The sequence below is a fragment of the Rhinopithecus roxellana genome, chromosome 8 (genome assembly GCF_007565055.1).
Source record: "Rhinopithecus roxellana isolate Shanxi Qingling chromosome 8, ASM756505v1, whole genome shotgun sequence".
In the NCBI taxonomy this organism is placed as follows: Eukaryota; Metazoa; Chordata; class Mammalia; order Primates; family Cercopithecidae; genus Rhinopithecus; species Rhinopithecus roxellana.
Genome location: NC_044556.1, coordinates 18,311,601 through 18,327,584, shown reverse-complemented (window position 1 = coordinate 18,327,584; position 15,984 = coordinate 18,311,601). Strand labels below are relative to the sequence as shown.

The window sequence follows — 15,984 nt, the reverse complement described above, 5'->3', positions numbered from 1 at the left end:
GGATGAGGCGGCTTCTTGCAGCTGGTCAGGTGGTTCTGGGTTCAGATGCTGGCTATCCAAATACGCTCACTTAGTGACCACTCACTGAGCCAGACACTCGTAATGTGGCCACATGTTTACACTTCAATAGAGAATTTCCTAAAATATACTTACTGGGTGTGAACTACATGCTGGGCATCAATTAGAGAGCAGTGTGCACCAGCGTCTGCCCTCTGGGCCGATGCCCTGGGGACCATGAAGGGTCTGAGCCTGCGGTGAGCCACGCCTTTCCCAGCCAGTGCTCAGACACACCAGCACAAGCGAGGTCTCTGCAGGCCTTCTGTTTTCAGCCTTGCCATGCACTGGGAACAGCGGTGTCCCAGCAATGTCAACAGTGGCATCAACTCCCACGACTCGGCAAACAGTGGTGCAGCCCAACCCGGGGGGTGGGCTCTGAGCCTCACTTTCTCCCATAAGTAGGCCTGACAATACCAACCTCACAGGTTTGGAGTTGTAGAAAGCTGTATTGGCAGCTTTTAGGACCCTTTACACTCTCAAAAGTTAGGGAGTCCAAACAGTTTTTGTTTATTGGATAACTGTATTCCCTAAATTTGGAAATTTAAAAAAAATTAATTCGTTTAAAAATAACCCATTACACATTAGTTAATTCTCCAAAAATAAGCTAAGTGAGAAGAGTGGTCCTGTTTCCCGTTTCTGCGAATCTCCTATGTGGCTGAATCGGAGGCAGCTGGGCCCTGGGATCTGCCTGTGCTCAGTCCACCCTCCCGGGCTCCAGGAAAGCCAGGCCTCATGGATGCCTATGACTGGAAAGGGAGATGGGTTTGTTTTTACAGCCTTTCTGCATGGCTGGGAGTCTCCAGACCTGAGGCCACATCAAGCTGGGCAGAGGTGGGTTTCCGCAGGCCTGTGACAACTCTTTGCCACTCCATCCCCATGTGACTTCGTGACACTATGCGTTGGTCATTCAAGAAGGATCTCCCAAAAAACAAAAAAAGAAAAAGAAAAGAAAAGAAAAAAAAAAAAGAAGGATCTCTCATCAAGTAGGTCTTCCAAAGGCTGACACATTTCACCAGCAATGGTGGAAACATTTCATCTGTCACCCCTACAGACCTCATCAGAAAAGTCTCTAGGTGTTGGGAAGACACCAAGCTCATGGCAAGCGACGTTAACGTTTTCCAAAATTCTGGTTTTCACTTGAATTTTACTACTGTAACAGATGTTGCCACTTGTTCTCCATGAAATGACGAGCTCGATCATTTTTGGAAAAAGTCTGCCCAACATCACAGGGTGAATACCCAGGGTGTGTCCACAAGGCCTGCCTTCAAGCACCGGCACACCCGAAGGTATCATGAAAAATTCTATCTGGTCGCAGCGAAACACTCAAGGCTTAGTAAGATGTACTGTTCACTTCCTCATCCGGGGTGTTTCTTACTGTGATCCCGGCACAGTCCGGCTGCTCGGAGCCAACTCTTGCAGAAGCACCAGTGAGTCACCAGCAAGCGTCGGCAGAGTGAAAAAGGGCAGGTGAGGCCTCTGTGTTATACAGGGAAGCCGGACACGGTCTTGCAGACCCCAGGGGCCCAGGCCCCGAGAATGGCTATACTTCAGGAAGCACTGAACACATGGTCCATGTTAAGGCCTGGGCTCAGCTCCCCTAATGCCTGTCCTTGCTGTTGTGCATGCTGCCACATGAGCCTTGGATGAATTCTCAGGCAATGACTGAGTTTTACAGAGGACACAGGCTCCCCACATGCTCCAGAAACACCACTTGATCTAAGACCATACCACCAAGACCTTGGGCACAAAGTGCCCTGAACTCAAGCAGTGACTATGTGAAGCCACTCAGGGGAAACTGACAGGCCAATTCCTTCTCCCCAGGCCACATTCCCTTGATGCCACTTCTCTGCAGAAGCCCCTGCCCCAAGCAGAACCCGTTACCTGCAGTGACACCATTCTGGAGGGAGCCTTCGTAGAAGATGTTGGATGGGAAGGCGCTGAGTGCAGGGTGCATGCGGTACTGGACCTGCAGGCGGATGGGCCGGATGCCCAGCACCACCAGGCGCTCGAAGAGCGACTGCGACAGCCCGGCTTTCGCCGCCTTCTTGCACATCACCACTGGGCCCAGTTGGCAGTGGTCACCTACAAGGATCAGCTGTAGGGAGAAGGGCCCCCACAAGTCAAGAAATTCAGGTGTGGCCGGGCGCGGTGGCTCAAGCCTGTAATCCCAGCACTTTGGGAGGCCGAGACGGGCAGATCACGAGGTCAGGAGATCGAGACCATCCTGGCTAACATGGTGAAACCCCGTCTCTACTAAAAAATACAAAAAACTAGCCAGGAGAGGTGGCGGGCGCCTGTAGTCCCAGCTACTCGGGAGGCTGAGGCAGGAGAATGGCGTAAACCCGGGAGGCGGAGCTTGCGATGAGCTGAGATCCGGCCACTGCACTCCAGCCCGGGCGACAGAGCAAGACTCCGTCTCCAAAAAAAAAAAAAAGTTCAGGTGTGAATCGGCCTCGACACACACTAGCGAGGAAGTAGGGGCCCCGGGGTGCACAGGGCACCACCTGGCCACAGAGGCATTGCTCACCACACACGCTGGACGTGCAGCTGGCAGACCCCACCCTCTATAAACCTCTCAGGGAGCCCTGTGTGTGCGCACACTCTGCTGGGCATCCTGTATCAATACAGGGTGTTTTAAAAGACAAACGCCAAGAATCACACACACGAGTTTTCACACAGGAGAGGGTAAGGAAGAGAGCCCACCTGCTTGGCCCCGAGGACCACGGGAACCATGCACTCTGGCTCGGTGGCCTGGGTGCTTTCGTCGATTAAAATAGAGCGGAACTGCATCTTGGCCAGTCTCGGGTCGCCGGCGCCCACACACGTGCAGCAGATGACATCTGCGTTCTGGGGAAGGGTGCAGAGGCATCAGGGCACCTGCACTGTAAACGCCACCAGACCCCGGAGGGCAGGTGGGACAGGACACAGAAGGCTCTCCTGTTTCTCACCCTCCTTGACACTATAAAAAAAACAAGCTGTCCCTCCTGGACAAGATACACGGTCCAGGCTGTGGTGATTACCAACTTTAAAGGTCCTTAAACGGTCACGTTTCACAGAAGGCAACCTCTCCACACCAAGGGCTCTATGCCTCACGACAGCCTTCAAGGGGCAGTGCTGAGCTGCTGAAAACTGCACTCAGGCTGATTCCAGTTCAGGCTGGTTGGTTATGAAAGAGCAGGAGTGTTCTAGATCCACTGCCAGATCCCAGCGGAGGCTGGGAGTGAAGACTCCCTAGAAGACCGTGTTCCAGGCAGCGAGATGTCCCTAATTTACTGTACAACTGAGCGCAGAGAGGCCAGGTAGAGAGCATCTAACTTCTCTTTCCAGAAGCAAAGCAACAATTCAAACAGGTGCCTTGGCCCAAACAAAAACCATCAGGCCGCCAGCCCACAGGCCCTTTTGCAGGCAGGAGGGGCACTTACCATCAGCAGCTCTCTCTCCGCGGTACGCTTCAAGGCCCGGTACCGCTTCTCATCGGCAGACGACAGCTCCCCAGTCTCATCTTTCAGCTGCTGCAGCTTCTGCAGCTCAGGCATGCTGGAAGCACATGCAGGTCAGCGGGGCACCTGAGCTCTGTACATGTCACCTGCAGCAGCTCAGGGACCAACTGGGAGGGATGGACTTGATACACACCTGTCCATGTTTCTGATCTGGTTGTGCAGGGCCAGGAAAGACACCGGGGAGTCGATGGCCTCGCGGCTCTTGGCGCAGAGGCGCACGACCTTCAGCCCCGTCTGGTGGATCTTCTCTGTTAGCTGGTCCACGGCGATGTTGCTCGGAGCACACACCAGCACCGGCCTGCAACACCATTCAGGCAGCTCAATGTTTACCCAGAGGAAGCTCAGCGAATGTAATAAGCCAAGACTCTGTTTTTTGAGACAGGGTCTTGCTCTGTTGCCCAGGCTGGAGTACAGTGATTTCAGCTAATTGCAGCCTCAACATCCTGGGCTCAAGCGATCCTCCCACCTCAGCCTCCTGAGTAGCTGGGACAACAGGTGCACACCACTACCCCCAATTAATTTCTGAATTTTTTTTGTAGAGACGTCTCACCCTGCTCAGGCTGGCCTTAAACTCCTATCATTTTTAACAGGCAGTAATGACACGATGTTGAAGGAGCTCAGATCCAGACAGCCCAGCCTTCACAGCTCTACCAACCACAAGCAATGCCAAGGCTGGAACCCGCACCCTCCCGTCACGCTATAAAGTACCTTCACAGTTCTGAGACGCACACAGAACTCACACTGCTGCAGCCACAGCCCCTTGCCCCCAGTTTTCTACACCAGTAGCAGACCTGGTTACTAAAATGCAATCCCAAGGCTGCAGCTGACACAAATAACGTCACATGGAGAGCGGTAGGCGCTACAGCGACACTGCCTGCCAAGTGCTCTCCCTAGCATGACAGAGCCCGAGGCTCCTGGCAGCAGGCTTTCCATCTGGCCACCCTAAAGACCTCCCGGGTCTTGCCTGCAGGAGCCATGTCTGTCCTACCCGTTGCCTTGCCGGGCCAAGTGGTAGACGATGGTGGCTGACGTCACTGTCTTCCCCGTGCCTGGCGGGCCCTGGATCAGGCTCAGCGGTCTTTGCAGCACAGTCTTCACGGCATAAACCTTCAATACAAGCGGCCGTTAGGGGCAGCTGCCGCTTGTGTCCCGGCCCATGGGCGAGGCCCCGCGCGCTGAGGACGGCGCACACCTGGGAGTGGTTAAGGTCGGGGAGGCCCTGCGCTGTGAAGCGCTTGGGCAGCTGGCACTTGATGATTACGTCCTCCACCTCATGGCCCAGCAGCTTGTGGTAGATGTAGCCGGACACTGAGGTCTCGTCCACAGCAAACGTTTTCAACGCACTCTGCATCCTGTGAGGAGGGTGTGGGGTTGGCTACACGCACAGTCATGGCCGCCTCACTGGCGTCCTCAGTCTGCAGACATGGGTGGGGAGCCCCACTCCGCAGTGATGGGGAGTGCTCATAAAGATGCCACAGGTGGCAACCAGGGATCGGGGGGCAGCGACAGGAGGGGACATACCTGTCAAAAGAGGTCGACTTCCACACAAAATCCACCTGGAAGTTGTGAGTCACCTCCACGGGTGCACCCACGCTGCTCCGCAGCTCAATGGCGATCTCATCGCCATAATCTGTGTGCTGAGTTAAGTTTGCATCCTTGTCAAAAGCCAGGCTGACCTTTCTGGGTCGCCCTTGGTACATACTCTTTAAATGGCATTTTAAAATTTAGTTAAGACACCATTGGTTCTGCACCAAATGCTAAAAACATGCAGCCAACAGCAGACCAGAAACCAGAGGGACAGCGTCCTTGAGGACAGAAACTACCTCACCATGAGCCGGTGTCCCACCCCCAGCCAGCCTGGAGTTCCTCCTTGCCACCCCCGGGGCCATCTCCCGGCCACCCATCTAGGCCCCTTTCAGAGATGCAGAGGGCGGCAGCGAAGCCACCAGCGCTCACCAGTAGGGAGCAGCCACATCCTGGGCCCCAGAACCTCACCAGGAGTTCCTGCACATGTGGCCAGCAGGGGCAGGCAGAGTTCATGGAACACAGCTTTGGCCACAGCAGCTCTTCTCACGGTTCCATGAAAACAACACTCCTCCCAGTACAGCCAAGCACAGGGCTCTGCATACACAAGCAACCTGCCCTCCAGGAGGCTGTGGCCGGTAGGCAACACCCTTCCCTCAACCCCGAGCCCCAAAACCAGTCTCACGTGTTCAGGATGAGCTTGTCAGGCACAGGGTGGGTGTGGGACATGACTCTCTCTACCCCTGTGGAGGCCACCGCTGAATGGTCAGGCCCCAGCAGCATTGGCCAGTCACAAGAGGCCCGAGTCGGACCCGTGGTGTCTTCTCCGAGGACCCCTCCCCGCCCCAGGCCTCTGATTGCACCTGTGCCTTATAGCTGCTCCACCGTGGCCGGCAGGCTGCGTCACCATGAGGTTACTGTACATTCCCAAAAGTGGCCTGGGAGCAAGTGAGTGCTCACAGGGTCTGCATGTGACCACTGGCTTCTGGAACCTGAGTGTGCAGAGTCAGCGTCCAGGTAAGGTGCCCCTGCAGCCACATTAACCTCCAGAGTCAGCCCAGGGACGCATCACACAAGCAGCATCACCAATATCACCACCATTCGGGCAGAGGGGAAGCAACCATACAACCAGCTGTCCCAGAAGATGAAGGCCCTGCAATTCTCCCAAGAGCAGTGGAGGCTGGTGCCAGCCAGCAACTACCACAGAGCATGAGATGCTGGCCCAGCGACGAGCATCAAATCCACGGTGGCCTCCATCTGATGCCCCCACTTTCCTCTCCCAGCAGCCAGCCCCACCCTCTTCACATGAAGGATACTATCAGGGACCTTGATGACGTGGCCGATCCCTTTCCACAGGGGCGCAAGGTCCCCTTTGTACCGCAGGCATATCTCATCCCCCTGCATGAGCCGCATGTCTTGCGGTAAGAAAGTGAGAGAGGTGACCATTTTAACCTGTGCTGTCACTTCCACCAGGAAGAGTTCAAATTAAGGGGCACTTTACAAGGGTGGAACTAGGAATTTTATGCTACTTATGGTCACAAATATTTTAAAACTTAAAATCACCTCTTAACCAAATTATGACTAAATCCTCATTACCAGAGTCAGTCTTGGGCAAAGTGAAGTAGGCGATTCTCTTCTTGTTAAGGCCCAGGTCCCACCTGACCGTGATGTTATCTTGAGTCTGAGCACATGAAAAACAAGAGCCCCGGTTAGCCTCCAGCACATGCCCGGGCCTAGCCTCCACATGCCCTAGGCCCCATGAGGTGGGCCCTACAGCAAGCCTCTGCCGTGACAGCAGGCGCCGTGAGTGGCACCTGACAGCCCCAAATACCACCAAGGGCATATCTGAAAGAGAAGCCATTAGGAGTCCCCAGAACACACACGGGTCGATCCCGTCTGGAGGCTTCACCACACACCAGAGGCCTCCGTGGCCAGGGAGCAGCTGCTGCGGGAGGGAGGGAGAGAGAGAGGAGGGGAGGAAGGGAGAGAGAGAGGAGGGGAGGGAGGGAGGGGAGGTCAGAACTCCGGGGCTCCCGTTGCCTAAATGTGGTCTTCACAGGGATCACGCCCGAGTCTAACTCCTGCGGCTGTGGGCAAAGCTGTGGACCCCACTGGGAAAGATGTGTTGGATTTAAATAGAAAACACTGAAGCTGATGTCAGCTCTGAGGGCGGGGGCCCAGACCACCAGGCTGCCAGGCCCGGATCTGCAAGCTCCAACTCTGAGGCGTTGCAGCTGCAGCCCACGTCAGCTCCCACAGCCTAGAGAGAAAACCTCCCTTTGGAAGCCTGAGGAGAGAGCTGTGAGAGTAAGAGCCCAGCCCAGGCCAAGCCCTCCTGCACACATCACCTGAGACTCCTTCAGCTTCTTGTCGTAGTCAGCCTCCAGCTTGACCAGGGGCCCGAATATGTTCTGGTACTGGTAGGCGTCCTCATACCGCAGGAGGACGTGCTGCGGTTCCTCGTCCACCCCCGGCTTCTCCAGGTCCTCCAGCGTGGCAGAAGGGTTTTCCTAGAAGACAACAACACTCGTCCTGTTTTTCCCTACATGCAAACGAATGAGGGTGCAGAGGCACCAGAGGGATGAAGCACACATGCCGGTTCTCAGAATGGGCCACGGTGGGTGGCATGGAGGGGTTCTGGCGCATCTGCAAGGAAAACCCTGGGAACAGGAACTCCATGCCACACTGGGAGCTGCACACCGGCCTAGCCCGTGCTTGGGCCTCAGCTGCTGCTCCTCACCCCAGCAGGGTTCCGGTACTTGGGTGAACCTGCCTACAAAGCCCCAGACGCCAGCCTGACACACTGTCCACAGCAGAGGGCACCTTCAGAGCTGGCTGCTTCCTCCGAGCACGCCCGGCTTGTGAACGAGAGCAGCTAACCCTCCTCGTAGGCTGCCACAAAGACCACCGGTTTCTCTCGCTGTGTCCACAGCCCGGGAGGCCCGTCTCCCATGTCTGCTAACCCTAAGCCAGAATGAACATGGGCCCACAGCTCTTCCCCTGGGGGCCAGCTCCCTCAGTGAGTGCCACGCTGGTGGGGACAGGACATTATCTGAGCTGTTCAGATATAAACGGGAATCATGAAATCATCTGGCAACCTGAAAATCCAAGTGGAAAGGTACTAGGCTAAACAATACTTAAAAAAATATATATATATATATATTTTTTTTTGAGATGGAGTCTCGCTTTGTCGCCCAGGCTGGAGTGCAGTGGCGCGATCTCGGCTCACTGCAAGCTCCGCCTCCCGGGTTCACGCCATTCTCCTGCCTCAGCCTCCGAGTACCTGGGACTACAGGCACGCACCACCACGCCCGGCTTTTTTTTTTTTTTTTTTTTTTTTGAGACGGAGTCTCGCTCTGTCCACCAGGCTGGAGTGCAGTGGCGCTATCTCGGCTCACTGCAAGCTCCGCCTCCCAGGTTCCCACCATTCTCCTCCCTCAGCCTCCCAAGCAGCTGGGACTGCAGGCGCCCGCCACGGCGCCTGGCTTTTTTTTTGGATTTTTAGTAGAGATGGGGTTTCACCGTGGTCTCGATCTCCTGACCTTGTGATCCGCCCGCCTCGGCCTCCCAAAGTGCTGGGATTACAGGCGTGAGCCACCGCGCCCAGCAATTTTTTGTGTTTTTAGTAGAGACGGGGTTTCACCGTGTTAGCCAGGATGGTCTCGATCTCCTGACCTCGTGATCTGCCCGCCTCAGCCTCCCAAAGTGCTGGGATTACAGGCATGAGCCACCGCGCCCGGCTTAAAAAACATTTTAACTTGTACTTCAGTTCCTATGTGAGATTTCTGATCGAATGGGAGGCAAATGAAAGCTTCTAGTCTAGTTACTAGAATGACTTTATCACAAAATCCTAAACAGCCGGAACCAGAGAAAGGATTCTGTGGGGAAAAGTGAGGGCTGTCTGCTGAGGGAGGGCCAGGCACCCACTACTTGACCCAGCACCCTCTCCTCTCCCCTCTGCTCAGCTGACTGTGCCAACCTCGACCCCAACCTCTTTCCCCAGGACACTCTCGCAGCATACCTGTCTGTGCAGGTCCAGGCTCTGCCAGACAAGTCTGCCTACAACCAGCCCCATCCTTCTCCTACCACCACCCATCAGACAAGAAAAATTCCAGCAGCCAGAGTTTTCCTTTCCCCAAGGCCAGGCTCTTCTTGGTCAGGTAAGGCTGCCTGGATGAAAGGTGACCAAGGTGCCCTGCCCTGGGGTCACTCCACATAGAGGTGGCAGAGGCCTGAGTTCCTTCCAGAGAATCTCCAGCGGTCTCACTGGGTCAAGCCATCTCTGAAGATACTCCCCTCCCCGCAACCAGAAACCACACGAAGGCACGGGTCAGCCTGCTGGACAGCCCCACCTTCCATAGCTCCTCCAGCTTGTTGATCTGCTGTGCCGTGATCTGGCGCGCCCGCAGCTGCTCCTGCTCGGAGGGGATCTTGACCAGCCAGGACAGGAAGCAGCGGTCCTGGATCAGTGGCTGCCACTGCGAGCTGTCCCAGTTGATGTCCTTGAGGCTGCTCTGGCTGGCACAGGGCTGCCTGCGGAGCAGGAGGGGGCCGTGAGGACCAGCTCCCCTCCCTGAAGTCCTGGAGCAGGGAGGGCCCCCTCCCATGCTGACCTTTCACCCAAAGGGGCGTGCCCTGAGTTTTATTACGTGATCACATTACCTTTAAACTGTTAGTAATAAATCGCATCTCCCCATGCACTTGAGCTCTGAACTCTTAAAACTCAGAACAGACTTTGTTTTTACAGAATTGTTTTCATGATTTAGCCAGAACGCAGCAAAAGAGTTACACGGCACTGCCGACTCCTTAACAAGCCTCAGCCCTTAAACGCTCTCATGCCTCACCCTTCAGCAAAAATCATCTTTGGAGCACAATTCCCTGGAATCAGAGCCACGGCTGGGCTGGGCTGAGCTGGGCCAAGGCTTGTGAGGAGACGGCTGGAGCTAAAGGTCACCCCCGGGAGACATCTGAGGACCGCTCACCTGCACAGCAGCACCACCACTGAGTCAGCTTTGGCTGGGATGAAGCCGAGGAGGAAGACATTGCGACAGCCGCAATTGTAGCACTCCAGGACTGTCTCCCCCAGGGGCCCGTCCTTGTGCAGGGTCACCTCTTTGCATTTTGCCCTCACAAGGTGATTTACAATATGGCTGAAACCAGGAAATGATAAACGGTTAACACCCAGAGTTTGGCTTTTCACCACTTCCAATTTTCGGGCCCCTGTTAAAAGTTCCGGTACCGTTCACGGTCCATTAGCAGAGGCAGTCACACCTCATCCATCTGGCATCTCCGGGGACCAGCCCTCCCCCAAACTAGCTCCCCACTGAGCACAAAAATCAATCCCAACTTGAACCACTTTTAAGGAAAACTTCCTTAACACGGTTCACATAGTTCCTGCCTTTTTTAAAGATCCTGCTTTCTTAAATCCAACTTATCAGGCCTAATTTAACCCATTGTTGGCCCAGGGCTGCTGTGGGGTCAGAGACATTTCCCACAAGGCCCTGGCCCCTTCTCTCCAAGGTCACCCCCGCTGCCGCCATTTTTCGTGGCTTCTTCTGAAATCACTCCTCAGAGGCCCTGTGCCTACTTCCAGGAGCAACAGTCCCTCCTGCTTTGCTGCAGGCCGGGAAATCTGATAAGCAGGCAACTGGAAACCCTGTAAAAAGCAGTAAAAGGGCTGAGCAGAGACGGGGGCTGTTCTGCAGAAGCCCAGGACTGTGTCTGAAGCCCTGGCTGGCTCGGCTCCTTCCTTGCTGCGACGTAGCCAGGACACTGCTCGCCTAAACCGCGATCTGGGCTGAACCCTGCCCTGCGCCAAGCCAGTCACCCTCCAGCACCTATCTGCCGTATCTAATAAGGATGCCCAGCTGCTCTGCCTTTGGGCTCTTCCAGTGTCTCCAGCAGCTCTGAACACGCCTGCAGGGCCTCCCAGCCTCCCTCACTGCGCCCTCTCTCTTCCCCTCTGGAAAACCATTCCTGCCAAAAGCTTCAGTTCAGCTAACCTTCTAACCTTTCTCCCTGCCAGAAGGCCCAGGATTCTCTAACCAGCCATGGCCGCTCTGGGCATCCCCAAAGCCCGACTCCACTCTGGCACCCTGCCGGCCACGTGGGCAGAATCAGCCGTCTCCGTGTCTTCCCACGCATCCTCACCCTGTCACAGCCAAGCTCCCTGAGGGCCGGCGGCTGCTTCCTCACCTTCCCCTGGGCCTCGCACAGAACGCTCAGTGGTGCTTGGCTCGGGCCTGCTGTTTCTCAGAGGCCCTTTTGCTCACTTCCCTGTTCTTGGCTATGCTGACCGGAAGCTGGGGTTGCCAGCTAAGAGAAGTTTTATTTAGTTGCTTTTCCTGCAAAAGAGGAACTAAATGCAAACATAGCAACACTTAAATTACCCAGAAGATTCTGAAAATGGGACAAGAATGTCTTCTGATTATCCAGAAGATACTTTTCTTTAAAAATCTTTTAAAAACAGCAGCCCCTTTCTCGCCTTGCTCATAACACCATATTTCAAGTTACTAACTCAAAGATGCCACGAGATCTGACTGCTCCATCTGTAACCCTCCGAGACCCACAGCTGCCAAAGGCACAGGAGGGGTTGGTGTCAGCACAAGTAAGCCTGCCTCTGGGCTTTGGTCATTTTCTTTCTCCAGAATGTGAACCTCAGAAAAAGACCCCACTTCCTTGCTGGCACCTCGGAGCTCCGCCTCCCAGGCTCTGCTCCATCCTCTCCGGCAGTGGAGTGACCTGCACACAGCAGCGTGGAGGGAAGGGGAGCCGCTGGCATGGGACCCACCAGGACAAGAGTCCCACCACTCAGGCAAGACCACCGAACTGCCCCCTGGAATCTGGGCACCAGGAGAACACTGGTCCTGTCCCAAATACAAAACAAGCGACCCAGTCCAGCTGCAGCTGATCAACATCAGGAAGGCAAGCCCAGCGCCGATGGTCAAGTGAACTTAATTGAAGCCGATGATTCAGGATCTGGCCTGAATTAGCCTCCGGACAGCTCCAATGAGCTCAGGCCAGAGCGAGCCTACTCAGGAACCAGCGCCCCTGGATGCCCGTTACTGCCTTGGGAACATCCTTCTGTTAATGAAGATCAGCGGGTGTGCCAAGAGCTCATCTTGCAGAAAAATCGAAATAAAAACTGGGAAGGAGAATTAAGCCAACCCTACTTGCATAATAAAAAGAGCCACAGAGAATAAATCAAGGGTAAATACATTAAGGCATTCACACACCACCATCTGTTTCAAGTTAAACCAGTCACAGAGGAGGAAAAAAACCAGGTTTGTTAGCGTGATTTTATATTGCACTTCGCTTCAACATTTCCATAATTTACACACAAATCTGAGCACAGCACTGATTAAAGACACATGCATGGTTTGATTATCTACCTGCCAGAAGTATTTCCACGTCCGTTGCAGAACCACTTCTTGCTGGTATTACAGTAAACCACGCAGGCAGGATCGTGTATTCCACAGTAACTAAAAAATCAAAACAGCGACAGTTACAGCTGGAAGCTTGCTCTCTGGTTTTCATTTGGCAAGATGTAAAATTCTTTCCTCTGACAACATTTTTAAGTTCTTCATTAAACACATACTCAACCCCAACAATCCCAGTAACCAAATCAAACCAGTTAACCAGGACTTCCCAAACCCAAGAATGCAGGGAAGGGGTTGAGTATGTGGCAGAAGCTCCGAGGGGATGAGGAACAAAGCCACCTCCAAGGAGAGTCCTGCTGGAGGGAGGCCTCACTCCTCCAGGGACATTCTAGTCCCCGCTCTCTGGCCTGAAATTCAGGAACCCAGCCTCAGTCACAGTGGTCATGGTGAGCTCCGGGCTCCAGCAGAGGGCACTGTGCTCCCGGGAAGCTGGGCACAGACCCTGCAGTGGCAGCGCCCTGAAGCTCAGGCCCCGAAGCAAGCCCAAGCGAGGAGCCTCGGGAGAGCCTCACCCGACCGCTGGCTGTGGTTTTCTGAAAATCCACATACCAAACCCCAAACTGCTAGCTCCCCAGAGCCACACCAGGACTTACGGGCATCTCTGTGTGTTAAGAGAACACGATTACATACATGAAAACATCTGTAAATGAGAATGAGTGAAGAGCTGAGATGCAGGAAAGAGCGCCTGCCCACCAAGCCTAGGGAAGAGCAGCCTCAGTCCCAGAGCGCTGGGCAGCACGTGGGCCAGGAGCTGCAGGGAGGGCCCCAGGCGGGCGCCCACAGAGAGAGACAGGGCCCAGGCCCAAACCTGCCCTGACTGTCGCCCAGGCTGGAGTGTAGTGGTGTGATTTTGGCTCATTGCAACCTCTGCCTCCCGGGTTTACCCCATTCTCCTGCCTCAGCCTCCTGAGCAGCCGGGATTACAGGCACCCGCCACCACGCCCAGCTAATTTTTTGTACTTTTAGCACAGATGGGGTTTCACCATGTTAGCCAGGATGGTCTCCATCTCCTGACCTCGTGATCCACCAGCCTCAGCCTCCCAAAGTGCTGGGATTACAGGTGTGAGCCACCGCGCCCGGCCAAAACCTTCTCTCCTCTTCTAATCTACATTTCCTCACTTGTGTGTCACAAAAATACAGAAATAAGCCTCATCAAGGGACAATCCTGCTCGAGATGAGAATTCTAAATTTGTCAACATGCAGGTCTGTCCACTAACTACTGTCTTCACATCCAATTCTCCAGGCACAGCCAAGGCACGGGGAGGCAGGGATGCCCCAGAACCCTGCAGCAACCGCTTTGCGAGGGCATCTCAGCTGCTCCACTCACCCTCCCACCCCAGATGCTCACCCAATGCCATGACAAATTATTTCTAGTGAGTGAGTGCGCAGGTACCAGGCAATGCCCCCAGGGCCTGAGGAGGCCAAAGGAAGGAAAACTTTTCCCACCACCTGGTGAATTCAGGGCGTCGGAGGTTGCTGAGCCCACCTCCTGACTGATAACAGGCCTCGGCTGTGAACATGGCCTAAGCAACTTCCTTACTCCCGAGGACACCGCCACCCAGAGTCACAGCACAAAGGCACCACCCTGTACCTGGGAAGTGAGTGTCCCAGGCACATGCCAGAGGCACCCACCTGTCCAGCACATGCCCAGGCCCGGCTGAGCCCAGCTCACCTGCAGGCGTGTATGGGGAGATCCTTCGTGTAATAGGTGTCTTCTTCATCTTCCTCGAAGTTCAACTCGGCCAACAACTGGCTCGTCTTGGCTACACTGTCGTCCACAGCCCCATTCTGCAGGATGCCTTCGGGCCCAACCTGCAGCAGAATGTAGTGTCACCCGAGCGAGGCTGCAGCTTCTGGGACTCAGTGCAGAAGGACCAGCCTCGATGGCTCTGGTGTGACACCCTGGCCTCATCTCTGCTTTGAGACAGTTTCCCTTGTTCTGACTGAATTTCACTCTTCTCTAGCAAACCTACCTGGTCAAAAAAGGGCCACTGGTGGCCTCCTGCACCCCCTGGTCCCCCCCACAACTGGTCTAACCCCCACCTAGCCACAAAGCCACATCCATGTCCACAACCAGGATGCCTAGGAAGACGCTTTTTCCTGTGACTGAGGACCACAAGGAGCAGGGTGACTTTTACAGACTGACAGCAGTGTGCTCTGAAGACAGCTCCATGATGCCAGACCCACCACGGTGTAATGCTTATCAAACACTACAAGGTTGCCACCCATGCGGATGTGGAAACGTCACCGGCCACATCCACCACCACCTCGCCCTCCCCATCGCTTCAGGCAGCCCTGAGGATGAAGTAGCAACTGTTGAGATACCCTTGGCAACCCAGGCCACACCCTCACTAAAGGCACCTCTTCCATGTTCAGCAAAGGCAGACAGCACATGGCTCTAAGTCATCAGGCCACAAACTGCACAGGACACCTGCAAGGAGACCACATAGCCACTGGGGCTCCTCAAGAACCAGCACCTCAAATGACATGGTCAACAGTCCCTGGCATGGCCCCCATAGGCCACCTAGCCCCACCACGGGGTCAGGCAGCAGGAGCACTGTGTCGTGGCGGGACACAGGGTGGCACAAAATTAAGGGCCAGTGAGGAGTGATAGGAGCTCCCCGAGGGACGGCACCAAATCTCCCCACTGCCAGTCCCAGCACCCCAAGCAGCCCCTCAGCCTAATGCCCTTGCCATGTGACGCAGCACCTGTGCGAGCCTAGGGACAGGTGCTCATGGGGAGCAGCACCCCACAGAGACCCCTCCGGCCCGCCTGGCTGGGGCACGTGGGCACGTTCTACCTGCACACGTGTGCAGATGCACACTGGGCCCACTGCTGCCCTGCAGTGATCTGGTCACACCACCAGCTGACTTCTGGGTTAATTTTTCCCTCCACTCTCTGCAAAGTTTCAAGATTAAACATTAATTTCAAAAATACATTTGACCCTAGAAACTATCATGAAATGAGCTAGAATAGGAGTAGGGGACAGTGCCGCCTGGCAAAGAGAAGTCCCACGGCCCACGCCACGGGACATGATGGGTGGAGAAAAGGGTCGTCATCTTCAGCTGGCAGAGAGCTGCCACTCCACTACGTAAAGTCCTTTGAGGCTGTCAACCTATCCACTCACCAGGGAGGCTGTGGAGGGGCAGGGCCTCCCTGTACTCACCCCAGGCATTCACCACTGGGCTGGGAAGCCCAAGAAGCAGCTCCTCGGCAGGGCGGACCATCTGAGGTCAGGAGTTCGAGACCAGTCTGGCCAACATGGTGAAATCCCGTTTCTACTAAAACTACAAAAAATTAGCCGGACATGGTGGCACTTGCCTGTAATCCCAGCTACTCGGAAAGCTGGGACAGGAGAATCTCTTGAACCCGGGAGGCGGAGGTTGCAGTGAGCTGAGATTGTGCCATTGCACTCCACCTTGGGCAACAAGAGCTAAATTCCATCTCAAAAAAAAAAAAAAAA

At 54.9% G+C, this 15,984-nt stretch overlaps 1 protein-coding gene across 4 annotated transcripts in view; it reads right to left on the bottom strand.

Annotated features, from left to right (window-relative positions):
- The window catches only part of UPF1 (UPF1 RNA helicase and ATPase), a 38,462-nt gene that overhangs the window by 8,820 nt on the left and 13,658 nt on the right, over positions 1–15,984 (bottom strand). The window contains exons 2-15 of one of the 4 annotated variants that reach the window (XM_030936053.1): positions 14,193–14,332; positions 12,473–12,562; positions 10,064–10,231; positions 9,434–9,614; positions 7,430–7,591; positions 6,645–6,762; positions 6,398–6,496; positions 5,079–5,211; positions 4,750–4,909; positions 4,546–4,664; positions 3,691–3,855; positions 3,480–3,594; positions 2,761–2,904; positions 1,939–2,152 (exon numbers count right to left, since the gene is read on the bottom strand). In XM_030936053.1, coding sequence (XP_030791913.1) covers positions 1,939–2,152; positions 2,761–2,904; positions 3,480–3,594; positions 3,691–3,855; positions 4,546–4,664; positions 4,750–4,909; positions 5,079–5,211; positions 6,398–6,496; positions 6,645–6,762; positions 7,430–7,591; positions 9,434–9,614; positions 10,064–10,231; positions 12,473–12,562; positions 14,193–14,332 — 2,008 coding nt within the window. The remainder of the gene's footprint in view (positions 1–1,938; positions 2,153–2,760; positions 2,905–3,479; positions 3,595–3,690; positions 3,856–4,545; positions 4,665–4,749; positions 4,910–5,078; positions 5,212–6,397; positions 6,497–6,644; positions 6,763–7,429; positions 7,592–9,433; positions 9,615–10,063; positions 10,232–12,472; positions 12,563–14,192; positions 14,333–15,984) is intronic. The other 3 variants (XM_030936054.1, XM_030936055.1, XM_030936056.1) reach the window with 3 other exon arrangements.